At 37.4% G+C, this 14,533-nt stretch overlaps 2 protein-coding genes across 2 annotated transcripts in view; one reads left to right on the top strand and one right to left on the bottom strand.

Annotated features, from left to right (window-relative positions):
• Positions 1-14,533, bottom strand: part of RIBC2 (RIB43A domain with coiled-coils 2) — a 52,593-nt gene that overhangs the window by 27,997 nt on the left and 10,063 nt on the right. The window contains exon 2 of the mRNA XM_072333814.1: positions 14,201-14,312. The gene's annotated coding sequence lies outside the window, so the exon portion shown is untranslated. The remainder of the gene's footprint in view (positions 1-14,200; positions 14,313-14,533) is intronic.
• SMC1B (structural maintenance of chromosomes 1B) overlaps positions 1-14,533 on the top strand; it is a 30,266-nt gene that overhangs the window by 12,208 nt on the left and 3,525 nt on the right. The window contains exons 10-19 of the mRNA XM_072333801.1: positions 1,668-1,853; positions 4,737-4,916; positions 5,776-5,922; positions 6,615-6,752; positions 7,251-7,367; positions 9,011-9,117; positions 10,532-10,673; positions 11,626-11,771; positions 12,916-13,069; positions 14,306-14,401. Coding sequence (XP_072189902.1) covers positions 1,668-1,853; positions 4,737-4,916; positions 5,776-5,922; positions 6,615-6,752; positions 7,251-7,367; positions 9,011-9,117; positions 10,532-10,673; positions 11,626-11,771; positions 12,916-13,069; positions 14,306-14,401 — 1,413 coding nt within the window. The remainder of the gene's footprint in view (positions 1-1,667; positions 1,854-4,736; positions 4,917-5,775; positions 5,923-6,614; positions 6,753-7,250; positions 7,368-9,010; positions 9,118-10,531; positions 10,674-11,625; positions 11,772-12,915; positions 13,070-14,305; positions 14,402-14,533) is intronic.

Raw genomic sequence — 14,533 nt, 5'->3', positions numbered from 1 at the left:
TACTATTATTTGAATGTTCGGTTGGACTGCCCATATTTATTTCCTTACAATGGTCAGAGTGCGTATTAGTGCGTGGCTTCAGTCTTTCAGAGCAAGGTCAACTGTATCTAAAGTTTCATTATTAGAACAAAAGATCTCTAGGGAGCACATACAGCAAATTAAGTTGTTCTAGGATCATATTATGGGTTGAAGTTGTTGTTGAATGGTAGTGAATATGAATATATTTGTGAAACTTGAAAGAATACTTGTGGCTTGTAAGTGATTTTTTGTGGTAGGTATTTGTTTTATCACAGTGATATCTGATCATAGTTTAATTTGCTTTTATCTGCAGCAAATAATCAGTGGTTACTGAGATACACTGTCATTCTGCAGAATCAGTATGCACATGGAATTAATTTTGCTTATGGAGGTCACGTCTCAATATGAGACAAAATAGTCTTGAATGTTTTAATTATTCAGTCCAAGACAAGCAGGCTGAACTGGTTTCATGCTACTAGTAGACACATTTCTTTTTCAAGTTGAAACTGCAGTAGTAAGCAGAAGTGCCTTTTTTGCTATCATTTTCCGGTGAACTGTTCTAATTACATAGCTTGCTCTGAAAATAATGCCTTCTATTTATTTCCACAGAACCTACAACAGATAGGAAAAGCACAGTAATATTACTTGATAGAGCAAATTCTCAGGCACAACAGTTATTTTTTAACGTAGTCACTACCATTATCTGATTCATATGATTGAACTGATAGAGATACTCTTCATTTCATGGTGTGACACCTGTGCAGAGATATCCAGGATGTGGCTTGCCTTTTGTGTCACTATTACCACTGCTGAAACATGCCACCCACTGCCTCACTGTGCTCACATCCACTGTTTGATCTCTATAAACGTCAGTGGATGTCAGTGTTGCAACTTATTCCATGTGGAGAAATTCAGCTGTGCACCTTTGCTTCATATGCACTTCCATGTTAGACTGCTCCTTTGCTGCCATCAGTCACACCACAACAAAATGTAACGGAATATTGGTGGGAAGGTTCAGCCTTTACTGCCAGCAACCACCTCAATGTTGTGGGCTAATGTAATAAGATAGGAGGCATTAGTTTTGGAGCAGCCCTTGTGTTGAGGACCATGTCATCAGTCAAAGGTCTTACATGCTAGGTACTTTCATTTGTGCTAAGAAAGATGCTAAGCAAGTTTTACTGTTGTCATTATATCATATTTCTAAAACTACTTGCTAAAGATTCCAAGTAAGGCAATAACAGTCACCTTAGATAAGAATTAAATCCATTCAGATTTTGAAAGCACGCTTTACTGTTTGATGTGGTGACTTCACAATTTCTATTTTTCTGTCATACACCCATTGCATGAAAGCACAGGTTATAGACACGTAATACATTTTACTTCTGCTACTTCAAAATCTTGCATGCAGAAGTACTAGTTGATATCATAGTATCGTGCGAGTTGGAAGGGACCTTAGAGATCATCGAGTCCAACTCCCGGGTTTCGAGCCCCCTGTGTAGTGAAGTGGCACTTCTACCCCCTGCACCACAGGGGGGATTCGAACCCGGGCCCTCCAGTGCCGCAAGCAGCAGCTTATACCACTGCGCCACTGGGGGCACACAATATATCTATAATTAAGTTTTTATTTCTCTGTATACTTTTATTTTCAGTTTGGAAGATTGCTTGACCTGTGCCATCCTATTCATAAGAAATATCAGCTTGCTGTTACCAAAGTATTCAGCAAATATGTGACTGCTATTGTTGTTGCCACTGAAAAAACAGCGAGAGATTGCATTCAGTTTCTAAAACAAGAACGAGCTGAACCTGAAACATTCCTTGCTTTGGATTACCTTGAGGCAAGTATAATTTTCCTATCATCAGCAAATTAATACATTTGTAAATTTTAATGCTGGCTCATTTAAGCTAACTTAAGCAGGCTTAGGTGCTGAGGGAAAGCCAGCATGTTTTGAGAGCCACTGTATAGCTTGAAAAATGTAATACTATCTTCCACCTATATACTTAGATGTTTTATGCCTGTGGAACTAGTATCACAAACCAGTTAAGTTTGGATGTCATCTTGTACAACCACCCTGCTCAAGCAGGGCCAACTACAGCAGGCTGCCCAAGTGATTGCTGAAAATCTTCAAGGGTAGTGACTCCACAGCTTCTCTGGGCAGTCGTGGTCACCCACACAGTAAAGAAATGTTCTCTGGTGAAACATCCTGTGTTCCAGTTTGTGACTGCTACCTCTTGTTTTGTTGCTGTGCACCACAAGAACAAAACAAAACACCATGATTCTGTAGTCTTTATACCTTCCCTTCAGATATGTGTACATGCAAGTGATATCTGCCGCAAGCTGTTTGTTCTCCATCCTAAACAAGCCAAGATGTCTTAGCATTTCCTCTGAGGCAGGATGTTCCAGTCCCTTTAGTCATCTTAGCATCCCTTTGTTGTACTCTGTTCAGAAACTCCTTGTATGTCCTTTACTGGAGAGCCCAGGCCTGGACAGTTTTCTCTTCAGCAGTGCTGAGGAGAGGGGAAGGATCACCTGCCTCAGCCTGCTGGCAACATTGCTTCCAGTTCAGCCTAAGATGCCGTTAACCTTCCTCTCTCCAAGGGCCCATTACTGACTTATGTTCAACTTCATGTCTACTAGGACTCTTGTTCTTTTCTGCCAGACTGCTTTTCTCTATTTTTTTTTCTCTTGTTGGCCCATAGACTGTACTGGAGCACAGGGTAATTCCTCCACAGGGACAGGACTTTGTACTTAAGCTGTCTAGTCTGTCTAGGTCCATCTGGAGCTATGCATGACCATCTGGCCAGCCAGTCATTCCTCCAAGTCCTGGCAGTTAACCTGTTTTCAATCCACCGTACTGTCTGCTCAACCAACCCATACATCAATAGCTTACCTATGAGAATCTTATGGGAGAAGGTGTCAAAAGCCTTACTTAAGTCTAGACAGACAACATCCACTGCTGTCCCCTCTTCTACCAGGCAGGTATTTTGTGGAGGGTCACCAGGTTGGTCTGATATGATGAACCTGGCAAGTCTGCGCTGACTGCTCCTGATGACTGCATTCTCATGTATATGCTTATGAATGGTTTCCGAGATCAGTTGCTTGATCACCTTCCCCGGGCTTGAGGCACAGATGATCTGCCTGTAGTTTTGTGGGTCTTCCTCCTTGCACCCTTTGGACAACTGGAGTGACGTGTTCTTGAGTTCTTGGGCATTTCTCCCAGTAACCATCACTGTTCAAAGCTTATTGAGAGTGGTCTTGCAGTGACATCAGCCAGCTTCCTCAGCATTTGTGGATGCACCCCCTGAGGGCTCCCAGATTCCTTCTGCACATCCAGATGGTGTTAGCATTCCTCGACCTGATCTTTTTCCAACAGTGGTACATCTTGTCTTGCTCCAGCCTTCTCTTCTGGTGGCATTTCCAAAGGTCTGTCTAGATAGTTAAGACTGAGGTTAGGGAGGTCTTCTCCATATCCTGTGTCACCAAGTCACATACAGCATTCGACTGCATTTTCCCTCTTGTCATCTGTATACTGGCAGAAGCCCTTCTTTTGACATCCATGACCAGATTCAATTTCATTTGTACTTTGCCTTCCTTAACAACATATCTGCATGCTTGTCCAGTTCCTCTTTTCCTGCCAGATTATCCATTCCTGCTTCCATCATGTGTATGTTTCCTTTTTCTCACTTTTTTTTTTTTTTAACTATTACTTTTTTCCTTTTGCCAGTAACGACTTGTTCTTTCATGGCATTTTTGCTGGACTTACTGCTTGATGGTATGGGCCACTCTTGGGGGAGTGATCTCTGATAATAAACTAGCATTTGTGGGCCACTTTTCCATTCAGAGTCTTGTCCCTTGGGACTCTTCCAAACAGATCCTTGAAGGGACCAAAATATGTTTTGTTGAAGTCCAGCATCATGATCTTGTTTTTTGTCCTACTCTGTTCACTTAGGTTCCTGAGTTCCCCTATCTCATTCTTGATCATTACAACCAAGGTTGCCTTCTATCTGCAGGTCAGCAGTGAAGCTCTTCTTGTTGGTGATTATGAGGTCCAGCAGGGCTCCACTCCTCTTAGGCTTCTCCCTTGCTTTTTGTAAGGAAGTTGTCAATGATCTTCAGGAGCCTCCTGAATTACTCACGTCCTCTTCTTTTTTGAGCAGATAACAGCCTTAATCTACTTTGTCTTTGTGGTAAAGTGTCCTTTTGCAGTTACCTGCTGTAGTGTAACACGTACTTTCTCTTCTTTCTTTTTATTTTCCATGTCCTTACCAAAACTCTGTCTTAGAGTTCGCTCATCTCCAAGCAGAGCTCTGTGCAGTGCAGCTGTTTCCTCACATACAGGGCAGCTCCAGCTCACATTCGCAAACTGGCCACCCTCAAAAGACTGTGTCTCCATTGCAGCACACTGATCATGTGAGCCATCTCACCATGTCTACATGATGCCAAGATTGTTGCCATGCTACTGCATACAGATCTCTTAAACTCATTGTGTTTATTTCTCATGCTGCATGTCTTAGTGTATGCAGACATCATGTACTGTAAGAGTCATTTTATAAGTTCCAGGACTGGTACTGCACATGGAACATGCAAAACAGATGTTTCTAGTCTCGTAGCAGTTGATACCTATTCTTTTCATTTGTGTATCTTGTTTCCAGACCACTGAGATTTGGACATGGTTTGCTATTATAACATGAATTTTGAACAGTACATATTTGCTTTAAAGGTCAAGCCCATCAATGAGAGGCTGAGAGAGATAAAAGGAGCTAAAATGATAGTGGATGTTGTGCAAACTTCATTTCCTCCACTGAAAAAAGTGATTCAGTTTGTGAGTGGGAATGGATTGGTCTGTGAAACAGTTAAAGAAGCAAGACAAATAGCATTTGATGGACCAGTGAGATTGACGGTAAGAAGATCAATTTGCTTGCATGTGTTATGTACTTGATGCCACTTAAATAATATTTCTGTAAGCATCCCACAGACTACTGCAGAAAAACAATAAAGTGATGGTGTGCTGTTTAAACTGCTCCCACATAAACCACCAGGTATTACACGTGTTTACTTTTTCCTCTCTATGGTACATATAAATGTTTCCCTAGGAAAGGAAATAAATTGATTATGTTAGTGTCCAGATGTATTTCTTGAGACGGTCCTTTACAAGTGGAAGGAAGGATGAGGGAATCTCAATCTTTTAGACAGTTGCAGATGTAGACTATAAATGGATGAGGCAGTTTCTTTCTCTTTTTATGCCATTTTTTCTTTTTATCCATCTCTGTTGTCTATAGAGCACTTTCATGTTCTTACTCAACCTTTTAAAAATGCTGTTTGAAGCAGCTCTAAGTTGAAGATGAATGTGAAGTCACGTTTTCTTGACATTAACTCCCCCCAAACTCCGTTTTCTTTACTGAAATTTACGTTTTCTTTTTACAGATGAGCTTGCTTGTTTTGCTTTTATGACCTGGCTATAGCCTTCACTGCCAATGTACACAAATCCCTCATTAATTTCCTAAACACAGGGGAATGATAGCATTTCATTTCCCTTTTTGATCTGTTGTAATAATACCAAAATGTGACCTGTGCCAAGAAACAGCAGGTTTTTTTGTGGCTTAGTGTATTTCATGTTAACAGATTTTGGAACAGGGTAGAAGTACGGAGTTCCAGCTAACATGCGTTTGTCACTTTCTTAACAACCATATTTTGGTGCTCTATTTCACGGGATACTTTGGCTTGTCTGAATAAAGGAAAATTCTCTTTTTTACTTGCAGACAGTGGCACTTGATGGAACATTATTTCAGAAATCTGGAGTGATTTCTGGAGGATCTAGTGATTTAAGAGTTAAAGCTAGATGTTGGGATGAAAAAGAAATAAATACAATGAAAGAAAGAAGAGATACATTGATTACCGAGTTGAAGGTAGGCCTCTTAAAACGCACTTAACTGCAAAAGGCAGGAAGGTGCATTTACTTTAATTTAGCTGTGGGAAAAATGAGGATGAGTCTCAAAACTTCTGGAAGAAGCAAAGAGGAGAGAGTAGTTGTTTATAATCTTTTAGTTTTTAGTAAGGTGCTGTTGGTCCCTGTCTTCGGCTTGTGTGTTGCTTCAAATATCTCAAAGGTTGAGAACCAGTCAAACATAGTTAATAGATGGTTCTCCAAGGGAAAGGGACTGTGTTCCTGGAGACTTTTCTATAATTGAATTATATTGAATATATAATTCAATATATAATTGAATATAATTGAAATATATATTATTGAATTGTGGAGACAAAAAAGTCAATACATTCTACCCACATAAAAATATTATCACAGACCAAAACCTGTCAATATAAAATTTGCTGTAACTCTAGTGTGAGGCAGAGAAGAGAGTAGGAATTTGTACGTGTATGCTTTCTTTTGACAAATAAATCTGTGCAGAATGACTATTGAATGTCACTGGCGCTATCAGCGTTTTCCTTCAACATGGCCTTTCTCATTGAGGTTAGATTAAATAGCGCATGAAACTTGAAAAACAAGCAGTTTACAAATAAATAATGCTTTTCTTTAAGTGTTTTTATTTGTTTTTGTTTTTGTTTTTTTTTCCTCTGTTCCCACTCTAATATTTTCCAGGACTTAATGAAGATCAAACGCAAGGAGGCTGATTTGAAACAGTTGCAAGCTCAGTGCCATGGAACTCAGACACGACTTAAATATTCACAGAGTGAACTAGATCTTATTAAAAAGAAACATCTTCCTAATCTCTATATGGTGCAGTACCAAGACTTGATAATTTTCATGCTTAATCATTGTATTTTTATTTTACCTAAGCTGTAATTACCAGTGAAGTAAACATGAATTCCTTATGGAGGCTTTTTACTCTGATTCGTTTTACATACAGCATTTATAACCAAAGAATTACTAAAACATATATATACATATATATATATATATATATTAGTTAAAAAACAATTACAATGAACTTTTTTAAAGTTAGTTCTAAAATTAATTTGAATTTCTGCTAAGTCTGGTCTATCATTTAATAATCTTCAAACCTGTGTAACTCAAACTGCGGTTTTAAATGATGCTTGTGTAATTTGTTCTACTGTTTACTAAGACTGTAACTATTGGTGAATCAGCAATGTGTGAGTAAATAACATTTAGTATTTTTAATTGGACAAACAGTTAATCTGGTTGAGAATTGTGTTAGCTTCTAGAAAGCCGACCATCTTGTTAAGAAAAGTTACTGGTTTTTTCCCTTCTGTGTAGGAAAAGTCAAAGCTGGAAAGTGAGCTAGTTAATACGGAGTCTCAGCATGATATGATAAAGGAAGGAGTAGTACAAAGAAAATTAAAAATAGAAGACTTTCAGAAGCAGATTAATGAGGTAGGTCCTTTTGTCCTAGTCAGGACAGGAACAGGTGTGCTCAAAGTACTTGTGGATGCTCCATCCCAGGAGGCATTCAAGGTCAGTATGGGTGAGGCTCTGAGCAGCTCATCTATTGGTGGTGCTGCCTGCAGCAGGGAGTTAAGAGCATGGTGATGGTTAAGATCCCTTCCAACCTAAGCCATTCTATGATTTTCTGCCCAGTAACTTCTACGTGAAAGCCTGCTCTTTTGCACTTCTTATCAGCAACAGGAAAAGTTTTCTAAGATGTTACACAATCTAGCAGGTTACATTTCCAGACTGTCCTTTCTGTAGACTCTTCTGCCACCTTGTAACCCAGCTCCCTGTCATTCCCTCAGACAGTCCCCAGAACAGTTCATACAGACAGCTGACAAATTTGTATGTTACTGTGAAGAGACTGAAGGTATTCAGTGAGGTGCCTAATATGACAAAACAAGCAGTTTCACGCTGTGTTCTATTAGAATTCTGGCATCTCTGTTCCTTATGAGGAAAAAAAAAGGAAGCCACCTTTCTCATTACTTTTGTCAAACACTAGGGATTCTCGTAGAGACTGCTGAAGAGTGATGCTGTAGTTTTAACAGGGAAATTCAAAGCCCTGCACCTAGATACTTAGGTAAACGTAGATCCATAGACTATTTGTCACCACTGTCTGCAGTTATCTGAGGTGTACAGTAATTCAGACTCATGAGAGGGTCAGAGGCAAGGAACTTTCTTGAATTAATCTATGAGTGAAATTTTGTACGTGAAGAGAAACCAAAAGTACTGTGTGTTGTCTTTCTTGCTTGTGGTACGGACATGGGGGAGTGTAGATGTGAGTCATCTGCAGGCACTGAGAAAGTTGTTAGTGTTTTGGCCATAAGAATTCCACATCCAGGTAAGTTTGCTTGTAGTGGGGGAAAACAAGAAACAACAAAACAAAAAAGTCTGGCCATCAGTTTCCTAAGAACAGTATGACTTCACTGGCTATAGAATTTGATATCAGGCTAAACAAGCCTACAGACCAGACAAAACAATGTATACAAAGTTGGTTTGTGCCCTGTTAATTTGTCCTTATATTTTGTTCAGTCCAGTGCCTTTATTGCTAACTGTATGCTGTATTGTTAGAAAATCAGATGTTCTGTTGTATTTTTTAAATTATTTTTATTTACTATGGCTTTGTTGTAAATGAGATGTAGCATTTAATATTTATGGGTCACTTGAAAGGATTAAAATGAACGGAGCTGCATCAGGAAACCTAATGTAGCTCTGTCAACAGTTTACGGCATAAACCATGACAAGCTCATTAATGTCTTCTTTATTATTTAACTTCTTTAGGTGAGTGGGAACCACAGACAAATCTAGGGAGGCTGGTTATACTGTAATAATTTTAATTGCCTTTATGACAACCAGGTGCTGCAGGAAGAGTTTATTTGGAAGTTACGTTTTGCAGATAATACACTTTGTATTTGGCATTTGTGCTGAAACTCTTATTTGAAAATGTCAAGTATAGATTCTCTTTCCTTACTGAGTTTGTTTCCTTTGAAAGCCTGGCCTGTAACATGAGATGATCATCTAAGCGTTTTACTTCTGTGATTTGCAAAATAATATAAACATCTATTTTCTCCTTTTCCATTTATTCAAAGGCTGAAGATGCTGTTTTCCGGGAATTCTGTGAAGAAATTGGCATTGAAAATATACGTGTGTATGAACAAGAGCACATGAAAAAGCAAGAAGAGATTGATAAGAGAAGGTGGTGTTTGTAATTAAAATGTAAAAACAGTGTAGGCATGAGATTAGGCACACTAGTAGATGAGTAGCTCCATCATACCATTAAAACAAACAAACAAAAAGATGGAAAATGTTATGTTACCATTGCAATAATGAGTTATCAGTTGTGCAGCTGTATTTTGGATTTTCTAAGCAGTACAGCCAGTGACATTTTGCAACAAACTTGAAGGTAAAATGTAGTATTTTGGTTATACTGTTGTAGAAAAATAAATAACAGTTTTCTTAAATTCACATGAGAAGTTGCAGTTCAGGATGATATGAAGGCTTCCTCGTGGTCATAAATCTTAGAGGAGGACTGATTGTAAGATGCACTGATTTGGTACAGAAATGTACTACTAAGGAAAATGGTATCTTAATCTTCAGCTGGTATTCCACTCAGACAAGTGCATGTCACAGTACCACAAATATGTATCTTAAAGGAATAACGTTAAAATGAATACTCTGCTTGCTGCATGGGTATTTTCAGACAGATGATAGTGCATTTTATAGGAAAGGAGACTTTTTTCAATGTACCTTAACTCGCTATCACTGATCTTGTAACTCTATGCTGGAGTACCTTCTTACTGTCAGTGCCCTCAGACGTAGGATTTAAATTTTGTGTGGTCCCTTGTGTAGCCAGGAGTTGGGCTCAGAGACCCTTACGGGTCCCATTCAATTCAGGTTATTGTATGATAACCTTGGTCTAAAGAGCCTGAAGCTGATGTTGGCAACCTTATTGCCTGAAAAACAGATGGAACAATATCCAGATCAAAGCTGAGAGTCAGAAAGTAACACCTGAGAGGAAATCTTTATATAAAGTCTTTTAGTTTTACTTTGCTGTTTTCTTACAGCAGAACGTGATGAAGTTTCTACCATTGTACCCCTAGAAAATAAATACAGGTCTTAATTAAGAGATGGTGAACATGGTTGATAGTGGCCTAAAAAGATCTGGCTAATTGCTACCTCCCAACTGAACTAGGTTCCTTGTAATGTTCAGATAACTGTATATGTCTGCTGATAAGGCTTTACTGCTAAGGCTGAGCTGGAAGTGCAGTCATTGGATAAATACACAGCTTGTGCTCAGTTCATATTTTAATCACTTACAGATATATCCCTTATACTGAGATACTGGAACCCTTAGCGTTAGATTTGGTTTTGAATTTGAACACTTGATGTATCTTTTATAACAAATGTGTTGAAAAATTTCTATGGTATTTTTAAGTTCCAGTATAACCATGGGATTTGGTATAGTAAAATTAGTGATCAAAATGTATGTAAATACATGTGATCTAGTAGAAAAAAAGTATTCCTAGAGAGAGAGAGAAATAGCTGAAAATCTGTCTTCTGATAATATCAGGTCTTTTAAGTGTTGGCTTGAAATATTGTTCTTTGACTAGATTGGAGTTTGAAAATCAGAAGACGCGACTAAGTGTTCAGCTGGAATATAATCGTGAGCATCTACAGAAAATAACAGATACAGTCAGCAAGCTAAGGGATACTATTCATAAAGATGAATCTGAGATTACTGGACTACAGAAGGTAACTAATATATATATATGCATATAGAAGATATCTGGGGATGAAAGGAAGGAGCGCATTCGGTCACACATAGTTAATTCTGTAGAGTAATTTTAGTGCTTAGCTCAGTGTTAGCATTGTAAGTATAGAAAGAAAAATGTGGTACATGTCACTCTTTTAAACTCAGAATAACCTGTTGTGTAAAGATACTTAATAATTACTACAAATAAACTTAGTGAAAGTAAAATTGGGATCTCTTTATGTACAGAGCTGTCTTCAGTTCATACAGAAAGGCAGCATGTGACAACAGATAAAATTACGTGTAACTGGGACTCTTCAGAATATTTTATGTGAAACAGTAAATAAAATGTGCTTTTATTTTTAAGGTTCTTTATAAATACTAGGAGGCATAAAATAACCAAGTATAAAAACAACTAATTTACTATTTACTAGTTTACTATATTTTTGCACCTCAGTTTTAGCAGTTTAGCAGTGGTATGATTTACACGGGGGTAAACTCATACGATGCTCTTCCACTTGTGTTTTGTTCTTTGCAGAGATTTGTTGTGATGATTTCGTTTACATGATTTCAGGTTATGTGAGATGATGTTGAATATTTCATACAAGTACAGCAGATGGGAACAATTTTGGGAGGCTGCTGGAATAACTGAGGAAAAGAGAGTAGGCTACAGGCTGTAGGAGTTCTAGGATCCCTGCCTTGTTTGATGGTGTTACGGTCTGGTGCAGGCACAAATCTGGAGCTGGCCTTGCCTATATATAAAAAACAACTGGATCTTCTAACATTTAATATTGGCCTTTTTCACAGTATGCTTCAGACTATGCTGCAGCACATTTGAAAGTATTATAAGAGGTTTAAAATTCAGCTCTCTGTGTAACTCTTTGTATGTTAAAGGTCTTTTGTTAAAAGGTTAAAATCTTGCTTTAAAAAAAATGTATTGATATTTCTATGCAGGATGAGGAAAAACATCTAAAAAGGGTGAAGGAAATTGAGGAGGAGGAGGAGCATCTTAAGGATAGATTAAGTGCTCAGAAATCTGAGATTATGAAAACCCAAAGTGAAACAGAGGAGTTGAGAAAAACCTTTTTAACTCTTACTAGGTAATTATTGCACTCTTGGGAAAAATGATGCATGTAATATTCTTTAAAGGAGTTCTAGTGATGAGATCTTTGAATTTCTTATGTTCTGTTGTCTCATGAAAAATCATTACAGACGTGGTAACTTGCTGGTACACTATGCTTTAGCTAAAAGAGCTTCTAACTTGATAATTGGTTCCCAGAAGTAAACTGAATGTTTCATGAGACCATTCGATAACAATATATGCTGTTCTATATAGTTTATCTGTTTAGTTCTTCTTGTGATTTCTTATCAGAAATCAGTACCTTTTTATAAGTACATATTAGTTTACAGCTTGATTTGAGGGGGGCGTGTTAAAAGGTGTTGCATGCTTCTGGATGTGTTTTGCTGCATACATTGTTTGATGGTTGTTCATATTTTCATCTGAGTTCATTTAATGAGTGTGGTTTTTTTCCTGATTCCTTCAAGTGTTGGATGCTTACACTAACATTAATTTAGGGTCACTGTTTTGTCCTTACCTTTCTTTTAAATCAACTGCTGTAGTGATGGTTTGCAGTTCAATTTAATACTGTATCTTGTTCAGGAGTTTTTGTGATGTTTGAAAAAAAAAGTATATGTTGGCACAAATGTTTAGAATTTAAAATGAGCCCTTAATTTTTCTGCCTACTAATGAGTTTTATAGTGTTTAAGATTAATAGCGCAAGATTGTTTTCTCTCTGCCTCATTAAATAACTTAATGCTATCAAAAGAATTTGTTGCAAGTGGAGTAATGATAAAATATACTTGATTACAGCTTGAAAGGCATCAAATCTCCTTATATGCTAAGCTGAGCAGAACAGAACTTGGTTGTTAATTGTTATAGTTGGAAAGGATGCTATAGTGTGAACTCGGAATACGTTGGGATTATATCCTTGCTATTAGCACTTGCAATATAATAGAGTTAGTCCATAACAACAGAACTTTAGTTTGCATGCTAGGTATAGTGCATGGTTCCCATGTCCATCTCAGTGATTACAGGGCATGAAGGGAGTGAAAAAAGTTAGTGCTGTTTTCATTATATTTTAATGAAGATTACAAAGATAACATGCTTTCATGCTGTATGACTATAGATATTAATGGCAGTGATGCTGCTGTTCTTCAGTGGTTTTGTGCCTTTTGTGTACATAGGGAAGCTGCAAAGCTACAAAAGGAAGCTGCAGCTATAGAAGCTTCTCTAGAAGATAAAAGATTAAGAAGACATAATATGCTTCTAGAATGCAAGGTACAGGACTTGAAAATACATCTCCTGTTTGGATCATTGGATGACATCAGTGAAGTAGAGGTACTTTATATAAGTAAAGATAGATGCCATGGAGGAGACGTTATTTAGCTTTGAATTTAATTGTATTATTTTCTTTACAGGGCTGGTTGACTTAAATAATAATGATAAATTAATTGGTTTTGTGTGATCAAGCCTCATCCATTCAAAAGAAGGATTTTGTTTATTTTTGAAGACAGAGATGTTGTTTGCAAGAGTTTTTGCATGTGCTTATGATGCATTCCCGCTCAACATGTAAAATCATTGTGGTACAAAATAGCATGGTATTCTAGATACATATGTATAGGAGGGCACAGGAATCAAGTCAGTCATAAACAAATATGACGTATGTGTTGGTTGAGATAATATTTGGTTAATTACTCATGCATAGTATAAATATGGTCCAAATTCCCTTTGACTACAATATAAGTAGATATTCACAGAAATAGAAAAAGGCTAAAATAGAAATATTCCTAATACCAGGTGATTGAAAATTACTATTTTTCTCAGTCTTCCCTCTTTCAGCAACAATATCTTTTGTGTGGGGAAATTATTCTTTGTCCCCTGTTGTGAAAGAAGTTATTTCTTTTGAAGGATTTGTGCCTATAAAGTTAGAAGGAATCTTGTTGAACCCACTCCTTAGAAAAGTGCTTTCATTGGAGGACAGGTCTAAATAGGTGTGTGTTTGTAGACAGTAATATTTGCTTCTGAGAAGCTTGGTAGGAAAAGGACTGATGATGACATGCAGCACGGCATGCATTTCATTTAAAGAAAACTAGCTGTTTGAAATCCAGGCTTACGGGGTCCAAAAGATACTCTGCTAATGAAAAACAGAACTGAAGTTACTCATTTTTCTCAAGCCAGTTGAATAAAAGATGCACCTTGACTTGCACACTAAAGAGCCTTTCCTTGAAAGAAGAATGAAACCACAGAAAAGTAAATTATTTCCCATCAGGAATGAATGGTATACTTCCAGTATGCACATTATTCTATAAGTATGTTTCAGATAAAGTACTGCTGCTTTCATGTTAGCATTAAACTGAAATTGGCAGGTCATCTATCCTCATATAAAAATTGCATTTATTTTCTTTGAATCTTAGCATCTTAACTACTAGCTCAATTTTGGACAGGGGTCAAGCAAAGGAAAATGTTTACCGCATAACCTGCTATCACTGTCTCTTCTTTTTCCATCCTTTCAATGTATTGTTTAGATGATTTAGACGTTTTGTCTCTGATCCGGAATGTCCATTTTGCCTATAGATAGGAACTGAAACAGAAGACACTCAGACTACAGGTATCTATGAAAGGGAAGAGGCAATTAAAATAGACTACAGTAGCCTACCTAAAGATCTGAAGGTAATCTCATTTTAAATAAACACACATTGAGTTTATTTTTATGTAAAATATTTCATTTCTTGAAAATATTTGTTTATTCCTCACCCTAGCCTACAAATGGGACATTTTAAAAACACTGGTAAGCTGAAATGT

This window comes from Excalfactoria chinensis, chromosome 1 (genome assembly GCF_039878825.1).
Source record: "Excalfactoria chinensis isolate bCotChi1 chromosome 1, bCotChi1.hap2, whole genome shotgun sequence".
In the NCBI taxonomy this organism is placed as follows: domain Eukaryota; kingdom Metazoa; phylum Chordata; class Aves; order Galliformes; family Phasianidae; genus Excalfactoria; species Excalfactoria chinensis.
The sequence above is the reverse complement of the archived record's forward strand: the minus strand, read 5'-3'. Positions and strand labels throughout refer to the sequence as shown.